The sequence below is a fragment of the Prenolepis imparis genome, unplaced genomic scaffold, assembly GCF_030444845.1.
Source record: "Prenolepis imparis isolate NDT839.2.m4 unplaced genomic scaffold, iyPreImpa1.0 SCAF_2, whole genome shotgun sequence".
Lineage (NCBI taxonomy): Eukaryota > Metazoa > Arthropoda > Insecta > Hymenoptera > Formicidae > Prenolepis > Prenolepis imparis.
Window position 1 is genome coordinate 18,810,048 of NW_028141160.1, and position 14,331 is coordinate 18,824,378.

General features: G+C 32.9%; 1 protein-coding gene across 1 annotated transcript in view; it reads right to left on the reverse strand.

Moving 5' to 3' along the window:
- Positions 1–14,331, reverse strand: part of Dyl (transmembrane protein dusky-like) — a 57,384-nt gene that overhangs the window by 31,767 nt on the left and 11,286 nt on the right. Inside the window, exons 3-5 of the mRNA XM_083031499.1 lie at positions 13,045–13,098; positions 12,670–12,953; positions 12,461–12,506 (exon numbers count right to left, since the gene is read on the reverse strand). Of these exons, the coding sequence (XP_082887625.1) occupies positions 12,461–12,502 (42 nt within the window). The 5' untranslated portion in view covers positions 12,503–12,506; positions 12,670–12,953; positions 13,045–13,098. The remainder of the gene's footprint in view (positions 1–12,460; positions 12,507–12,669; positions 12,954–13,044; positions 13,099–14,331) is intronic.

Genomic DNA, 14,331 nt, shown 5'->3' on the forward strand with positions numbered 1-14,331 from the left:
TTCTATTAATTCGAATTAATCGAGATCGTCTTTCTTCTCGCAATGACTCGCGGAACCCGATTTAATTTTGAATAACGGGAAGCCCGATACGAGCCGGCCTTCTCTCGGCCATCATCGTGTCGGCTTCTTCTTCTATACGGCAACTTCTGCGTAGTATTAGATGAACTTAATTGATTTCTATTCACATCGATGAACATGGGGATCTAGTCTGTGGGGAAGGCGCGACGACCGGATATATGTATGAATTAATCGAATAGTCGGATAAAAAAATTCTTGAAGAAAGTTAATCATCGTCGCGATAATGATTAAAATGGATCGTATGTAGGGTATATTAAAAATTGCACACTTTCTCTTTAAAGAATGTGTTGTATTATTCAGCGAGTGGCAAAACGTTCCGTGTTCACGTTCCCGGATTACATTGACGTCACTAAAAAGCGCTCCATTTTCCCTTTTCTAATATCGGCACGATGACGACGTCGTTTAAGTCAGTCGACACATTCACTTTCACCACCCACGTGTCAATTTTCTATACTGTCAGCCGCCTACCGTCACGTCATTTGCGTGACAATGACTCACTGTCGCGAAATCCCGTTTTTCGACAATGAATATTTTATCTCATATTTCTCTTTACGTGTATATCCTTGTTTAATAAAGACCCATAGTGAAAAAGATTTGAATCCGGTTTGTGCGATTATTTAACAGAAATTATAAAACAAAGTTCTTTCCGCGTTAATCCTTTTAGGGGTTGCTTTCACCCTTTCAGAAGCTTAATTCGCGAAATACTTTTTATTTTCATTCTTTTGTAATTCAAAAACAGAGACTCGATCTTTTCTTTAGAAATTATTACGAAAAAATCGCATATTGATTCATAAAAGTATCCCGTCCATGTAATCCATTCTCAAATAATCCGTTCATGAAAGTGTAAAGCACACATATCCGGTATATTATAATACTTTCGGTATATATTTTTAATCCGTGCCTAAAAGAGTGAAAGGAAAGACAATTCCCTGCTATTTTCATACCGCCTTGCGCATGACAATATCTATAAGCACAACACTACTTTCACTTTTCACTTTTATCGTTTCGCCTCTTGCACGTCAACGGTATGTGACCACCGGAAATCCTGATATAGAATGACGTCAATGAACGGTTACGACAATATCATCATTTCTTAAAACTGTCCTGTGACTCAGACTTTCGGTAATTGAAATTCACGACACGTTTTTTTTTTAATTAATATAATCAATATAATTTCTCTCTCTCTCTTATATATATATAACATTTTTGTTCATAACGTTTGAATCATGTTTAGCGTTCTATAATAAAAATATGTGCGGATATTATTTAATAAACCCTTTGTTTTTTTGCAATTTTTAGAAAGCTCTGCATGAATTTTTCTATGAAAATAAAAGTAATATTATTCTTTTCTTAATTCAATAATTTTTTTACGGTCTTCTCGTAGACTCAAGTAACGCGGCAATGCTTTTTCACTCGAGCATGTCGAATCCCTTCAACAACGAGATTGGGGTACGCCCCTGAACTCACTTTCACCGGCTGCATCCTGCGTATCCGGAATCAAGATTCTATAAGTAAATAGGATAAGAGATGCACAAAGATAAAATGCCCGCGCGTGCACTCTTTCTTCTTCTTCTTCAACGCCTTTCATTTAAGATCACATTAAGAGTGGAACTTGCTCCTTTATACTTTATATTCTTTATAAGAAGAAATGCCCGAGAACGAGTGAAGATTGCGTCGGGATTATTAAATTCTTTTGTCTTTTCAGTCGCGTTACACTTACTTTGAATTACGATACAAAAGAATAGTTTCCAAGGCAGTCATTTTACAGTCGTCATCTCTTTACAGAGCGATGCTCATCGCGAAATAGACCATTAATTTCAAGTTTGTCATTTATAGGTACTTGAGATTTACTGCAATATAATATACGATTTTTATTGCAAATATAAAAATAAGTAATTATATAAATAATATTCCATAATTGTACTGCACGTTGTATTGCAAGAAATAATATAATAAAAAATGTAATGCAAGTGAGATAATATAATTTAAAAAAATATATATATCACGCGCGCCAATATATCTATAATAATTATTTATCTTGATTTTTGCATCTCCCTTTTTACTGTCTTAAATTCAATTTCCTTATTGATTTTTTTGCAGATTTCAAAAAAGATTAGATAGCTTGATCGAGAATATCTAATCTACCTATATCTCATTACTGAGTTTACAACTCACAATCAGTGAAACTGTTGCTAATGATGATAATTATATTCTTGCCAACGGGGCGGATAAACTCTTAGCATCGCATCATTAGGACTACTATTATTACTACATTACAGTATTTTCTCCTAATAATTATATGGAACCGACTTATGAAATCGACAATAGAAATCAAAAATCGAGAGTATTTATACCTCTCTTTTTCTATATGCATTGCTTATGTCTTCAAGGAAAGCAGGAAAAATGTCGTTTAAAGAATAAAAATGTAGATTTTATTATTATATATATCAAGTAATATATCAAGATTTTGTGACAAATTGTATATTTCAACAAAACTATTGCAAAGAAAAGTTTATTAGACGATAAATTTGCGCACGTTTTGCAAATTCTTCTTTAATAAACTTCTTTAATGTTTTTACGAAAATATAATTTTCTTTATTATGAAATTAAATTGCCGATCTCTCTGAAGAAGAATTACTCGTTATTACAACTGAAAGAATTATACAATTATTGCAACTTGTCACGTGTTTTACGACCTACGGTTACTTTTTTGCATCATTTTATTTCTCTCGATTGAACTTCCAACTGTTGTAAGAATCGTGCCTCTTTCTGCGCGCCCTTACTATAAATTCTGTAATACGATCAAACTAGTGTATTCGCCAACAATAGCGTTGCAGTTGGCTTTTCTCGCAACGGAATTCGAGCCGCATCGATACTGCGGGGGGAATCGCATCTAGCACTCCCGCAGCTTTTGCGAAGTGCATCCGGAATCGATTGGCGCCCGGCACATTCGCAAACAGAATATTCGTTCACTGACGGCTAGATACGTTCTATCCTATCCATCAATTTGAACGGACCATAATCGCTCGCTCGCAAATTCCCTTCATGCACATTAGCGCGTTGTACATTTGGTATACGTTCAGGATAATTGTATATCTTTCTTATCCTTTCATAGAATAATCGTGTATAAATTTGAAACGGATTTTGGATTAAGTAATTTTAGAAAAAATTTTTTTTATTTTTTAATTTGTGATTATTATATCGTGATTCTTATTTTAGAACAATACATATATTTGTAAAGAGTACTTTAAAGTTCTATGACAACCTTTTTCATTAATGTATGTAGCTTTATTTAAAAAAAAGATTATATATATACTTTTTTATATTGCTCTGTTATAAATATTTTTTTAAAGACAAAAATATATCAAGAAGTATCAGATATATCAATTTCCAGATTATTTATCTAAAATTTCTTGAGAAAAATACTCCTATAATAATATTGCACGTAATAAAATATTTCAGGATAAGAAAAACGAATCGAAAGTTGGCGAAAACAAATATTAATTCGCATCATCGAACTTTCCTCGCGACAAACAATAGATATCTCGTAGTTAATTACCAGCGAATTATTATCGCTGGTACACCGTCTAGATCACGGTGACTTGCGAAATCTGTATCAGTCCGACCAGCACGGAGAAGACGCTCTGATTCCTCAAGCAATCAGAACATGGCGATCGGCGACGTTCTCCGGCCCCGAACAGGTTACAATCGAGAGCCCGAAACCCGTCGAAGTCGTCAGTCAGCTGCAATTTTCCAAAGTGTAACTAGCGGACATATCGAATCGGACACATCGAAGGTGTATCGCCGCGAAGGTTCAACCTTCGGGAGGTAATCGGTGAAACTCGTCGGGCTGCCCCTCTCGAGATACGATATAAGTGCGCCAGGAAAGCCGAAGATACGCGTTTACGACTCCGAGGTACCAATTCTCTTAGGTGTTTGTCCGATACTCTCGCACGGATATTTTACTGCCTCGCGAGAGACGGTCGCTCGCGGATTATCGACCTGGCGAGTGGTGCACGCTTCGTACACATGGTTTATGGATCGTGGCCCATACTCGGATGTACCATCGGATACTCGGCCAATGGAACGTTCCAAATAATACTTTTAGTTATACGTTGGCCGATTAACAAAAATCAGGACGAGATGAGAGACCGTTTTTAGTATCGATAACGGAGGATTATTAATGTCCTCCAAATGGTTACGGTATAAAAACTGATTCGCGCTGAAATAAAGTTTAAAAGTAACGACTTGATCCATTTTCCAGAAATAAAACACGAAATTATATACCCTATATCATATTTCAATATATATTGTTACCTACATGGCGAAGACTAAATTTACTTTGAATTATTTATTTATCAACTGAAGAGAGAATAATTTCATGAATATAAATGTTGGAAATGTCACACGTTGAATAGATCTTTCGAAAAAAAATTGAACTAGATCTCTATTTATATCTTTCTGAGCAATGCAAAAATAAGTGCATAAAATGTAAAAAGAGAATATTAATCATGCATACACAGAGAATTTTCTTGTTAGAATTTACCCTGAAAATCATGGTAATTGTGAGACAATATGGTATGGAAGGAATTTTATGAGAATTTCCCTGATTAATATTTATCACAATAAAAAATAATTATATTTTATATTTTATTGTGATAGATATAATTTTTTTATTGTAATAAATTATGATGATTTTAAAAAATTCTCTCTGTGTAGCATCAGAAAATAATCCACAATTTAAACTTAACTTGCACAAATTTGCTACTGATAAATTCACGTGCTTCTACAGAAAATTTACGTTTATATTTATATAGCGGGTCCATTTAACATTACAAAAAGACAAGCTGTCTAACTGTTTACCGTCTCATACGAAAATCATAGATCATCGTCTTGAATTGACTTGATCAAACATTTAATGCTATAGTGCGAGCACTCGTCTTTAGAGATAGATTGGCATTTTCGCCCACCGTGCATCATCTTCGAGAAGCGCGGGAAGCCGCGATCTCGACGGTACATACATACATCCGATCTCGAGTACACCCCGCTCTCGGTTCTCGCGTGAACGCACGAGCTGCACGAGGAGAAAGTTTCTCGAAGCCAGGAAGTGAAGTAGGCCACGACTTTGACCGCTCGCAAGGTCCATACTCCCGTGGCACGCCACTTTATAGTGTCTCGTTCCTTCTCTCAGGCTTACAACAACCGAGTCCGCGTATGTGATGCGGCGCGTGTTTGTGTGCGGTAACGTCGCCGCACGATCATCCGGCGTTGTGGTATGCGGATCGTCAACAATTCTTCCACAGTCTCGATATTCTTTCTCTACAGGGTGGCCCAGAAAAGGTGGAAATCAGTAGCGGGAATGTATTCTTTGACCAACGTCCAGCCGACTTTCCCTTGGCGGAAATTTCAACCCGAGCCCTGATCACGGAGCGTATCTCAATTTTGTTTCGTTTTGAGAGAACATTTTGTTACGTTTCAAGTCTCTTGTAACGTAAATAAGCCATCAGAATATTACTTATCTTTAAAAAAATTGTTTTATTTATTTATTTTGGTGTAGGAACTCTACTATAACTAAAATTTCAATTTAATTACCAAATGTAAAATGACGATAAACCATTCGGTCTATATTAACGTTTTGAAAATCGCAGTCGCGCTCGTTAAACAAAAGAAATATTTTCATCTATTATACTCGGGAAAATTTATGCTCAGCGCAGAGGTGATAATGTATTCTATTACGATTTTAATTGAAACACACTGTAGTCGCGGTCATAAGCCGGGGCAAACGTTGCCTATTGAATTTGTGTGATAAACGGAGCCCTTTAATCGAAATTATTTATTATAGCATTGCGCCGCAACGATGAGCCACATAAATAACGTGTCCCCGTAAAATGAGAAGATATTTCGTACATTTGCGTTAATATCTTGCTAAAAAAATATACGTAAAGCCAATAATATCTTTCATAATATGCCACGGTATATAATGTATTTTGTAATTTAATCTACTGCTGAAAGAGAGAATTTTACTTAAGCAGCAATAGCAATGACAAATTAATGCAGGAAAGATACAATCTTTTTTTTTCAATAAAATAATTGAAATACGCGGATAAAATAATTAGAAGGATTTTCTATTAAATTAGAGTTATAATTTAATATAATATCGCGCGCGTCGCGAATTAAATATCTGTTAAAATTAAGTTGATATATCGATTCAATGTCGCGTGTTAAACATTAATATAAGTAACTATTTAATGCACATCAACTACATATAGCATATTGAAGAACTTGTAATTATTAATATATATTTGTATAATTATACATATTTTATAATGTTATTATCAAATTTATATATATTTCTAATTATATAATTTTATCATTTGTATTTTGAAAACAATATAATTAATAAATAAGCGCTATATGAGACGATAATAAGCTGCTTTTATTTGCACACGTTTGTAAGACGGGTTTTCCCAACCATTACCTTTTTTCTCCCAATTATGCAAGACAAAAACACGACAAAAGAAACGGGGATCAGTTAACGAGACGTAAATCCTAAAGCCTCTTACGTCAGCTGTTTGCGGTGCAATGATACGTTTCTATTGTGCTGTCTGCGGTTAAAACGTGTAAAACTGAATTGTCCTTGCCGATAGCGAATTAGTCGTAAAATACTATTTTCAAATACGTCGATCGGACATAATACACATGCTCACCCGACTAGGTCAAGGCTGTTTTTCCATCTGGCAAACGCGCGTAAAGAGTGCCACTTGTCGCCTCTCTCACCGTCTCATATAATAATCCCATTATAATACCCAAATCTCCAATATATGCTTAAAATCTTCAAATGACAAAATAATATATTTACGCTCATTAATTAAATTTTCGGAGAACGATTAGTTCTTTACGAACCTATTTTTTTATCTCTTTAATCTTAGGTTCCATATTTAATAAGTAAAAATAATTTTTGAAATATAGAGCAGTTTAATGTAAAATTTGGGATCAATTGAAACCTAACAAGAAGGTTTCTACTTGGACTGAAAGGGCAGTTTCCTTACAGTTTATTGCTCTCCCGTTTGCTGGGATGGTTAAATTGCACGCTGTCTTGTTTGCCTTGTTACCTGGTTCTGAATGATATATACCGTGCTATTTTCCAACCATATTTCGCCGCATGCAACTAGCTTTAAGGAATCACACGAATCATTGTACTGAGCTGCATCTTTTCATTACCTGCTGATTTAAATCAATCATGCTGCACGCGCATATCTCGGATGACGCCAAACCTCTGCAGCAAGTCTTAAACTCTTATAAACTATGCAAGATAATATACGCTGCAAGGGTGGCAACAGCAAGGAAGTCAGTAATAAAACACGATGCACGGCTCAATTTCATACACATCAAATAATGCGATAAATGTAAGAGTGACGTCACGATAAGAAAGTCGCGACCGCACTTGTGCAAACAAGTTGGAAATATATGTTAAGTAGGTTCCAAACAATGCCCTCATTTGCCAAATATATATTCAATAAAAGTATGCCATATTTATTTAACAATGTTTACTTCGTCATCGCGTGCACAGTAAAATGTCATATATACGTCATCCCCGAATTACGATACGAATTTGCTGTTATTTTAATCCGTTATAGTTCAATACTCAAAGAAAATTTTGAGACACAGCCCGTTAGAGGACACGTATGTAAATAATCATGGACATGTAAGAGAGAGACATCACATACATCCTTATAGCAATCGCGTTAAAAAGTCAATGATTACGGTAAACGCGTGAAAAATAGGATAAATACGAGACGAGCAAAAAGCATCTCGCGATCAAGGAATCATGTTCAATGTTCACGAATCGGTCACGCTTCGCCGCCCAGATCGATCGCAGCATCCTTCGATCGGCCATACTTTCTCCGCGCGAACTCTTGCCAGAAATCGGCAGCGATCCGGATTCATCATTCACTTAATAACGAGAACTGAGAAGGGGATCGAGAAACACAGATCCGACTTTATACGATTACTGTATGGCTAATTTGTACGCGATTTAACAAATGTGCATATTTTATACCCGAAAGCTATGTTAATATATCAACACAAATCAATTAACATGATGTTTCCCCTCTATTTTGATGAAAAAAATATTCTGCAATATTATATATATGTTATACATACATTAAATTTATTTTAGTAAAAGTATATTAATATATTATAAAAAGATGAAGTTCTTACTCGAAGTTCCGAAAAATTAAAATTCACATCAATGTACGATAATTTAATGTATCAAAATCAGAGCATAATAATATTCAATTCTTTCCATATAAAAATAATAATAAAAAAACTGCCACTTGAAATATTTTATCATAATTCAAAATTAATCCCCCCTATGTTGCTATAAACTTTCTATCATTTATATACAATATTGTAGCACAAAACAAGAATATTTATTATATATGATATTGTGATTATTTTACTGTTAAGTCTTCAAAAAATAATTTCGGGTAATGCTAAGAAAAATAGAGAATCATATAGTATGAAAAATTATATAAATTACATTGAGCGTAAAATCGTGGTTCGCGATCGCGCTGCGGACAAATGTCAGTTCAATGCACCTGTTAGAATCGCGTCGAGAAAGGGCCCGAAAAACAAGACGATTCACGCAACGTTTATATCGTGATTACGTCCCCGCGTCGCGGCGTCCTCCTTTTCTCGTGGAGTGGTATAGTTGGCAACACTAGTTAACGCTCACGCACTTGCATCGACGATCGGCCACCGGTGAGTGATAATCGCGGAGTAGGTCACCGGAACAGCGCCTTTAGCGATCTGCGTTCTTCGCCACCTTTGCGCCATTTGCGCGCGCTCGCACGTTCACACATTCACGTATCCTTGAGTGACGCATATTGCAATTTTACGTGTCGCACGTGCACGTTAGATGTGTGCGACTAAGAGAAGAGATATTAATTAGACACGAGCCTTTTAAAGCAATTTCCATCACCAGTGAGCCGAAGATGAGTTACATCTTGAAACCGAAACAACCTAGCGGTTTGTGTCCTCCTTAAATATAACAGACGTCGCAAAACTGATTCTATGTAGTCTCAGTGTTAGTTAAATCATATCTAACAAAATGTTTAAAAAATTGCAAAATTCATAAATTTCGAGTATCAAAAATTTAATATAAAATTAATATAAAGATCTAGGTATTGTATATATAGTTGTATATTATATTAGTATAAAATTAACTTCATAAATAGAACACATATATAGATAAATAGGACATATATATATATATATATATATATAGATAATTCAAATAGCTTTTTGAAAAATTAAAAAAAAATATCAAATTTTTTATTTTTGAAATATTCGTAACAACTGCCTGAGGAAGGGAACATGGCTTTATACTCTATCATATGCAATGCGATTCTATATTATACTTCAAAGCATTTATATTAAACTAATTTTCTAACTGACTTTTGTTTTTTTTCCATTTTTTTTTACTTGAAACCCCCGATGTGACTTGACATATTTTAAAACCATTTCTATGTTTACACGATCATCGCCCATCTCTCACTATTGTGTTATATAGAAAGTTGCTGTCTCGAACACACTCGTTACACCAAAAACGTGTTTGCTTTAAGCGGTTTTGCATCATCAGTGTACATCTATATTTAGATTACATTTCATTGTCATTAGCAGAGAGAATCGCACTACGCGCAACACAAAGTCTCCAGGTACTATTAACACGGTCTCTCGATTGTAATTAACCTCTGTCTAGTAAGAAGATAAATACGAGCAATTGTTAGAAAACTATAGAGAACTGAAACGCAAATGATAAAAACCAAGTCATCCGTGTGATGGGAAAAATGCGACAGTGTCTTTATACAGGAAGTACATATACAATTCACTTTGGTATTCAGGAGAAATCTTAAACACATCATTTTCCGGCTTGATAATAATCTGATTGTGAGATCTAAAGAACACTGAACATTCCAATTGTATTATGTACAATATATACTACAAATGAGAAAGAGTTACATTCCTTTGTCATTTTTCATTTAAAAACGCGTAAAAAAGATAAAATAAATATCCAAAAATACTAAATTATCGACATATCGAATCATTATTTTTTCTTATATTCGACTTAAAAAGAAGAATCTTTTATTTATAAAAAATTAACAACATAATTAATGACTAAATAAAAAAATTGCAATTATTAAAGATATCCCTATAAATAACTAGAACCGCCGATTTATTTTTGTAAGAAAGACGAACAAAGTAGTAATTTAAACCAATTGGCTGAATCTTATTCATGACTCTCGCCTGTTTATTTTTTGCTTAATTAATGAATGCGTTTTACCGAATACTATTGCAAATTCGACGATCCGCGAAGAAATGGATCAGCTTAATGGCCGCAAACTAAAATTAGTGTGAACCATTAAGTAACAGATTAATGCAGATCGAAAATTGCAAACGTAATTATCAACTAATTAGCGTATCCCGCTCGCATAACTCGTTACATCTAGATTTGCGATAGTAGTATTACCGTATAATATGGCGCATGCGTGTAAAGAAAGGTTTATTCGCAACAGTATTCGTAAATCATTCGAAAAATCCTTTTCAAGCATTTCTTTAAAAAAAAGAAACAAGCGTTCTCGCAAATTTATCTTTCTCCAAAATACTTTATCTCTCAAATATTTTCTAAAAAATTAATATTTGTTTAAATGTTACATTATATTTTAAATTATCTTTCTAGCGCAAAGATAACGAAAGTATAACGATTAAAAATACCGGACTGACCTTAATTGGAAATAATTGATGCAACGAAGGGATGGAATCATGATAAAAAGCGTCGAATAACATAAGAAGTTGCGAGAGCGTAAAATATATTTTCAGTAAAGGAGTGAAAAGTCGAGCTACTATTTTTTAACGCGATACAATATTCACGGATATGAAATTCGTGATCATCGAACAAACCAGCCTTCAGCAGCAACATGCACAACGTTGATTCTGCTGAAACTGTCAATATAGAGACGCAGGATGTGTATTCAGTGCCTCGGGATATCACGGGAAACGTATGGGACATTTTGCAGAGAATATTGTGAATGTACGCATACTTTGTTACAACGTAAAATTCGATTGTACTGTGAAATTGTATATTTGAAGTCCAAATTCAACGACTAGTATTTCAAAAATTCGATCGTAAAAATCTATAATTTTATTCGTCTCATTTTTATCGAAAAGATGAAAAAGACTATCCGCACACATGTAAAATTCGCATACTTTTATGAAGCATGACTTTATTCAAATAATATTAATTTTGTGAGTGATAAGACAGAGAGAGAGAGAGTGTGTGTATAATATTATATATTATATATTATATATATTATATATTATATCTCTATATTATGCCTCTTTCCCGCGATGCTGATTGGCTGTCTCGATTCGCGTTGTGCATTGTATTCGTATCATCGAGAGGCTGTCATCACGAGAGTTAGCAGTTTGATAGTTTGTTCAAAAAAATTAAATAAAATAATAATATGTTTTAAATAATATGTTATAATACTTTAAACTCGATTAATATTTTTGGCAGTTATCAGCTGATTTCTGTCAAAAAATATTAATCGAATTTAAAGTATTATAACATATTATTCACAACTTATTACTATAATAATAAGTAAAAAAATTGTAAAAAATATTAAATATATACATATAATATTATATATTTATATAATTATTATATATTTAAATTATATATATTAAATTTATATAATTATTATATATTTAAATAAAAAAAATAACAATACATATATTTAATATCTAAATATTTAAATAGTAAAAAATATAAAATATATTTAATATTTTTAACATATTATTTTAAAATTTAATTAACACACAAATTAACGCTTTATTAATATTTTTTATAGAAATCAGCTAATTAAAGCGTTAATTTGCTAAACAAATTTTAAAATAATAATAAAAATATTTAAAAGTAAAAAATATAAAAATAGTAATATATATATATATATATGTTGTAAATAATATATTATAATACTTTATCTGCGATTAATACTTTTTGACAGAAATCAGCTGATAACTGTCAAAAATATTAATCGAATTTAAAGTATTATAATATATTATTTAAAACTAATATTATTATTTTATTTTATTTTATTTTGAACAAACTGTCAAACTACCAACTCTCGCGATGACAACCTCTCGATGACAACCTCTCGATGCTACGAATATAACGCACAATGCGAATCGAGACAGTCAATATAAGCATCGCGGAAAAGATGCAACAATACTTGCGAGAATCGACTTAATACGCTTTTTTTTAGAAAGGAATATGTTATAATACTTTCAACTTGATCGAAATAAACAATTTCTCACTCACCGATACGTGCAATAGCGTAGTTGTAATACACAGCACACACATTGATCTGAAAACAAAATATTCCAATTATGTATATACATGTACATATGTGTGTATGTGTGTGTATGTGTGGGTGTGTGATTTGTGTGTACAGGGTGTTTTGAAAGTCTGGAAACGGTCGAATATCTCAATGCCGTTTAGAAAAAAATGTTTTTAGATATTTTGCATACCTCACAGTTGCCCCGTTGTCGCCCGATGCCTCCCTGGGCCTCCTCCTCCTCTCTTGGTCAATGGTAGCACTCACGACACTCGCGAAAACACGAATAATTACAATCGCCCGGCACTTTACACGGCACTCCCGACGCGACACGTGAATCGCACGCGTATTTCGCGTACATTGCGCAATGAGAAAAAACGATGCGAAAACCGAAAACTATAATCGCACGAATCAACGTCCGTTCGACACTCGAGGATCTGGCAGTCAAACTCGCGCGCAGCTTATCAGCAATGCTACCTGTAACAAATAAAAAAAAAATATATATAGAGATACTTAAACAAAAATTATATGTTTCTTAAAAGAAATGTTATATAATTATTTTGCTTACCTCACAATTGCCCCAGGGTTATTCGATGTCTCCCTGGTGCTCCAATGTGCTTATCTGTAATAACAAATAAAATACACATATATATATATAGAGATACTTAAACAAATATAACAAAAATTATGTATTGGTGACTCTTTTCCGCGTATGTGATTGGTTGATACCAGCAAAACAAATTTATGAACATGATAATGACACTCGTACCGTGTCGACTTCATTTTTTTCTCCATAATTTAAATTAAAGCAACAGCGGCGATAATTAATTACTTCATAATTTTAAAGTCGAGAATGTTGTTATGACATGTCACGTATTTTTTAAATATTTTTTATTATCGAACGGAGGAACATTTTACCACCATTTACCACCTATATTTTTAAACACGTTAGTTCATTTTTTAAAAAGTTTAAATTATTAGTGACAATAATTAATCTTTTCATAATTTTAGGGTCACCATTTAGACATCATCAACGTTACGTTAAGTCACATGTCTTTTAATATTTTTTATAATCGAACGGGTCATTTTTTTTTGTTTCTAAATGCGCATTTTTATTTAATGTTTAAATCATTACCAGCAATAGTTGGTTTTCCCAATCTTAGAATCGAGTCCTATACCTTACGTTATGTCACGTGTTTTCTCTATATTTTTTATTATCTTTCGGAAGACTATTTTATTAATGTTTTCAAATATTTTTGAACGCGCTATTTAATATTTAAATAAGTTTAATCATTAATTATGATAATTAACCTTTTCAAAATTTTAGAATCCTCATTTATAGATACCAACGTTAGGTGACAAAATGTCTTTTTTCAATATCATTTATTATCAAACAAAGGACCATTTCATTAATGTATTTGTATATTTTTAAACATGTTCTTTCAATTTTTTATATTTTAATCATTAGGGGTGATAATTAATTTTTTTCTACTCTTAAGGTCGAATCGTATACCTTACGTTATGCCACATGTTTTTTATTATCTTTCGGAAAACTATTTCATTAATGTTTTTCGATATTTTAAAACACGTTTATTAATTTGTTTATGTTTTAATTATTACCGACAATAAATAATTTTCTCTTAATTTTAGGGTCGAGTCCTATATCTTACGTTATGACACGTGTTTTTTCAATATTTTTTATTATCTTTTGGAGGACTATTTCTTTAATATTTTTAGTTATTTTTAAACCTGCTTCTCATTTTTTTAAATAAGTTTTAATCAGTAGTTGAAATAATTAACTTCTTCAAAATTTTAAAGATCCAATTTACATAACATAAGTCGAAATATATAAGTA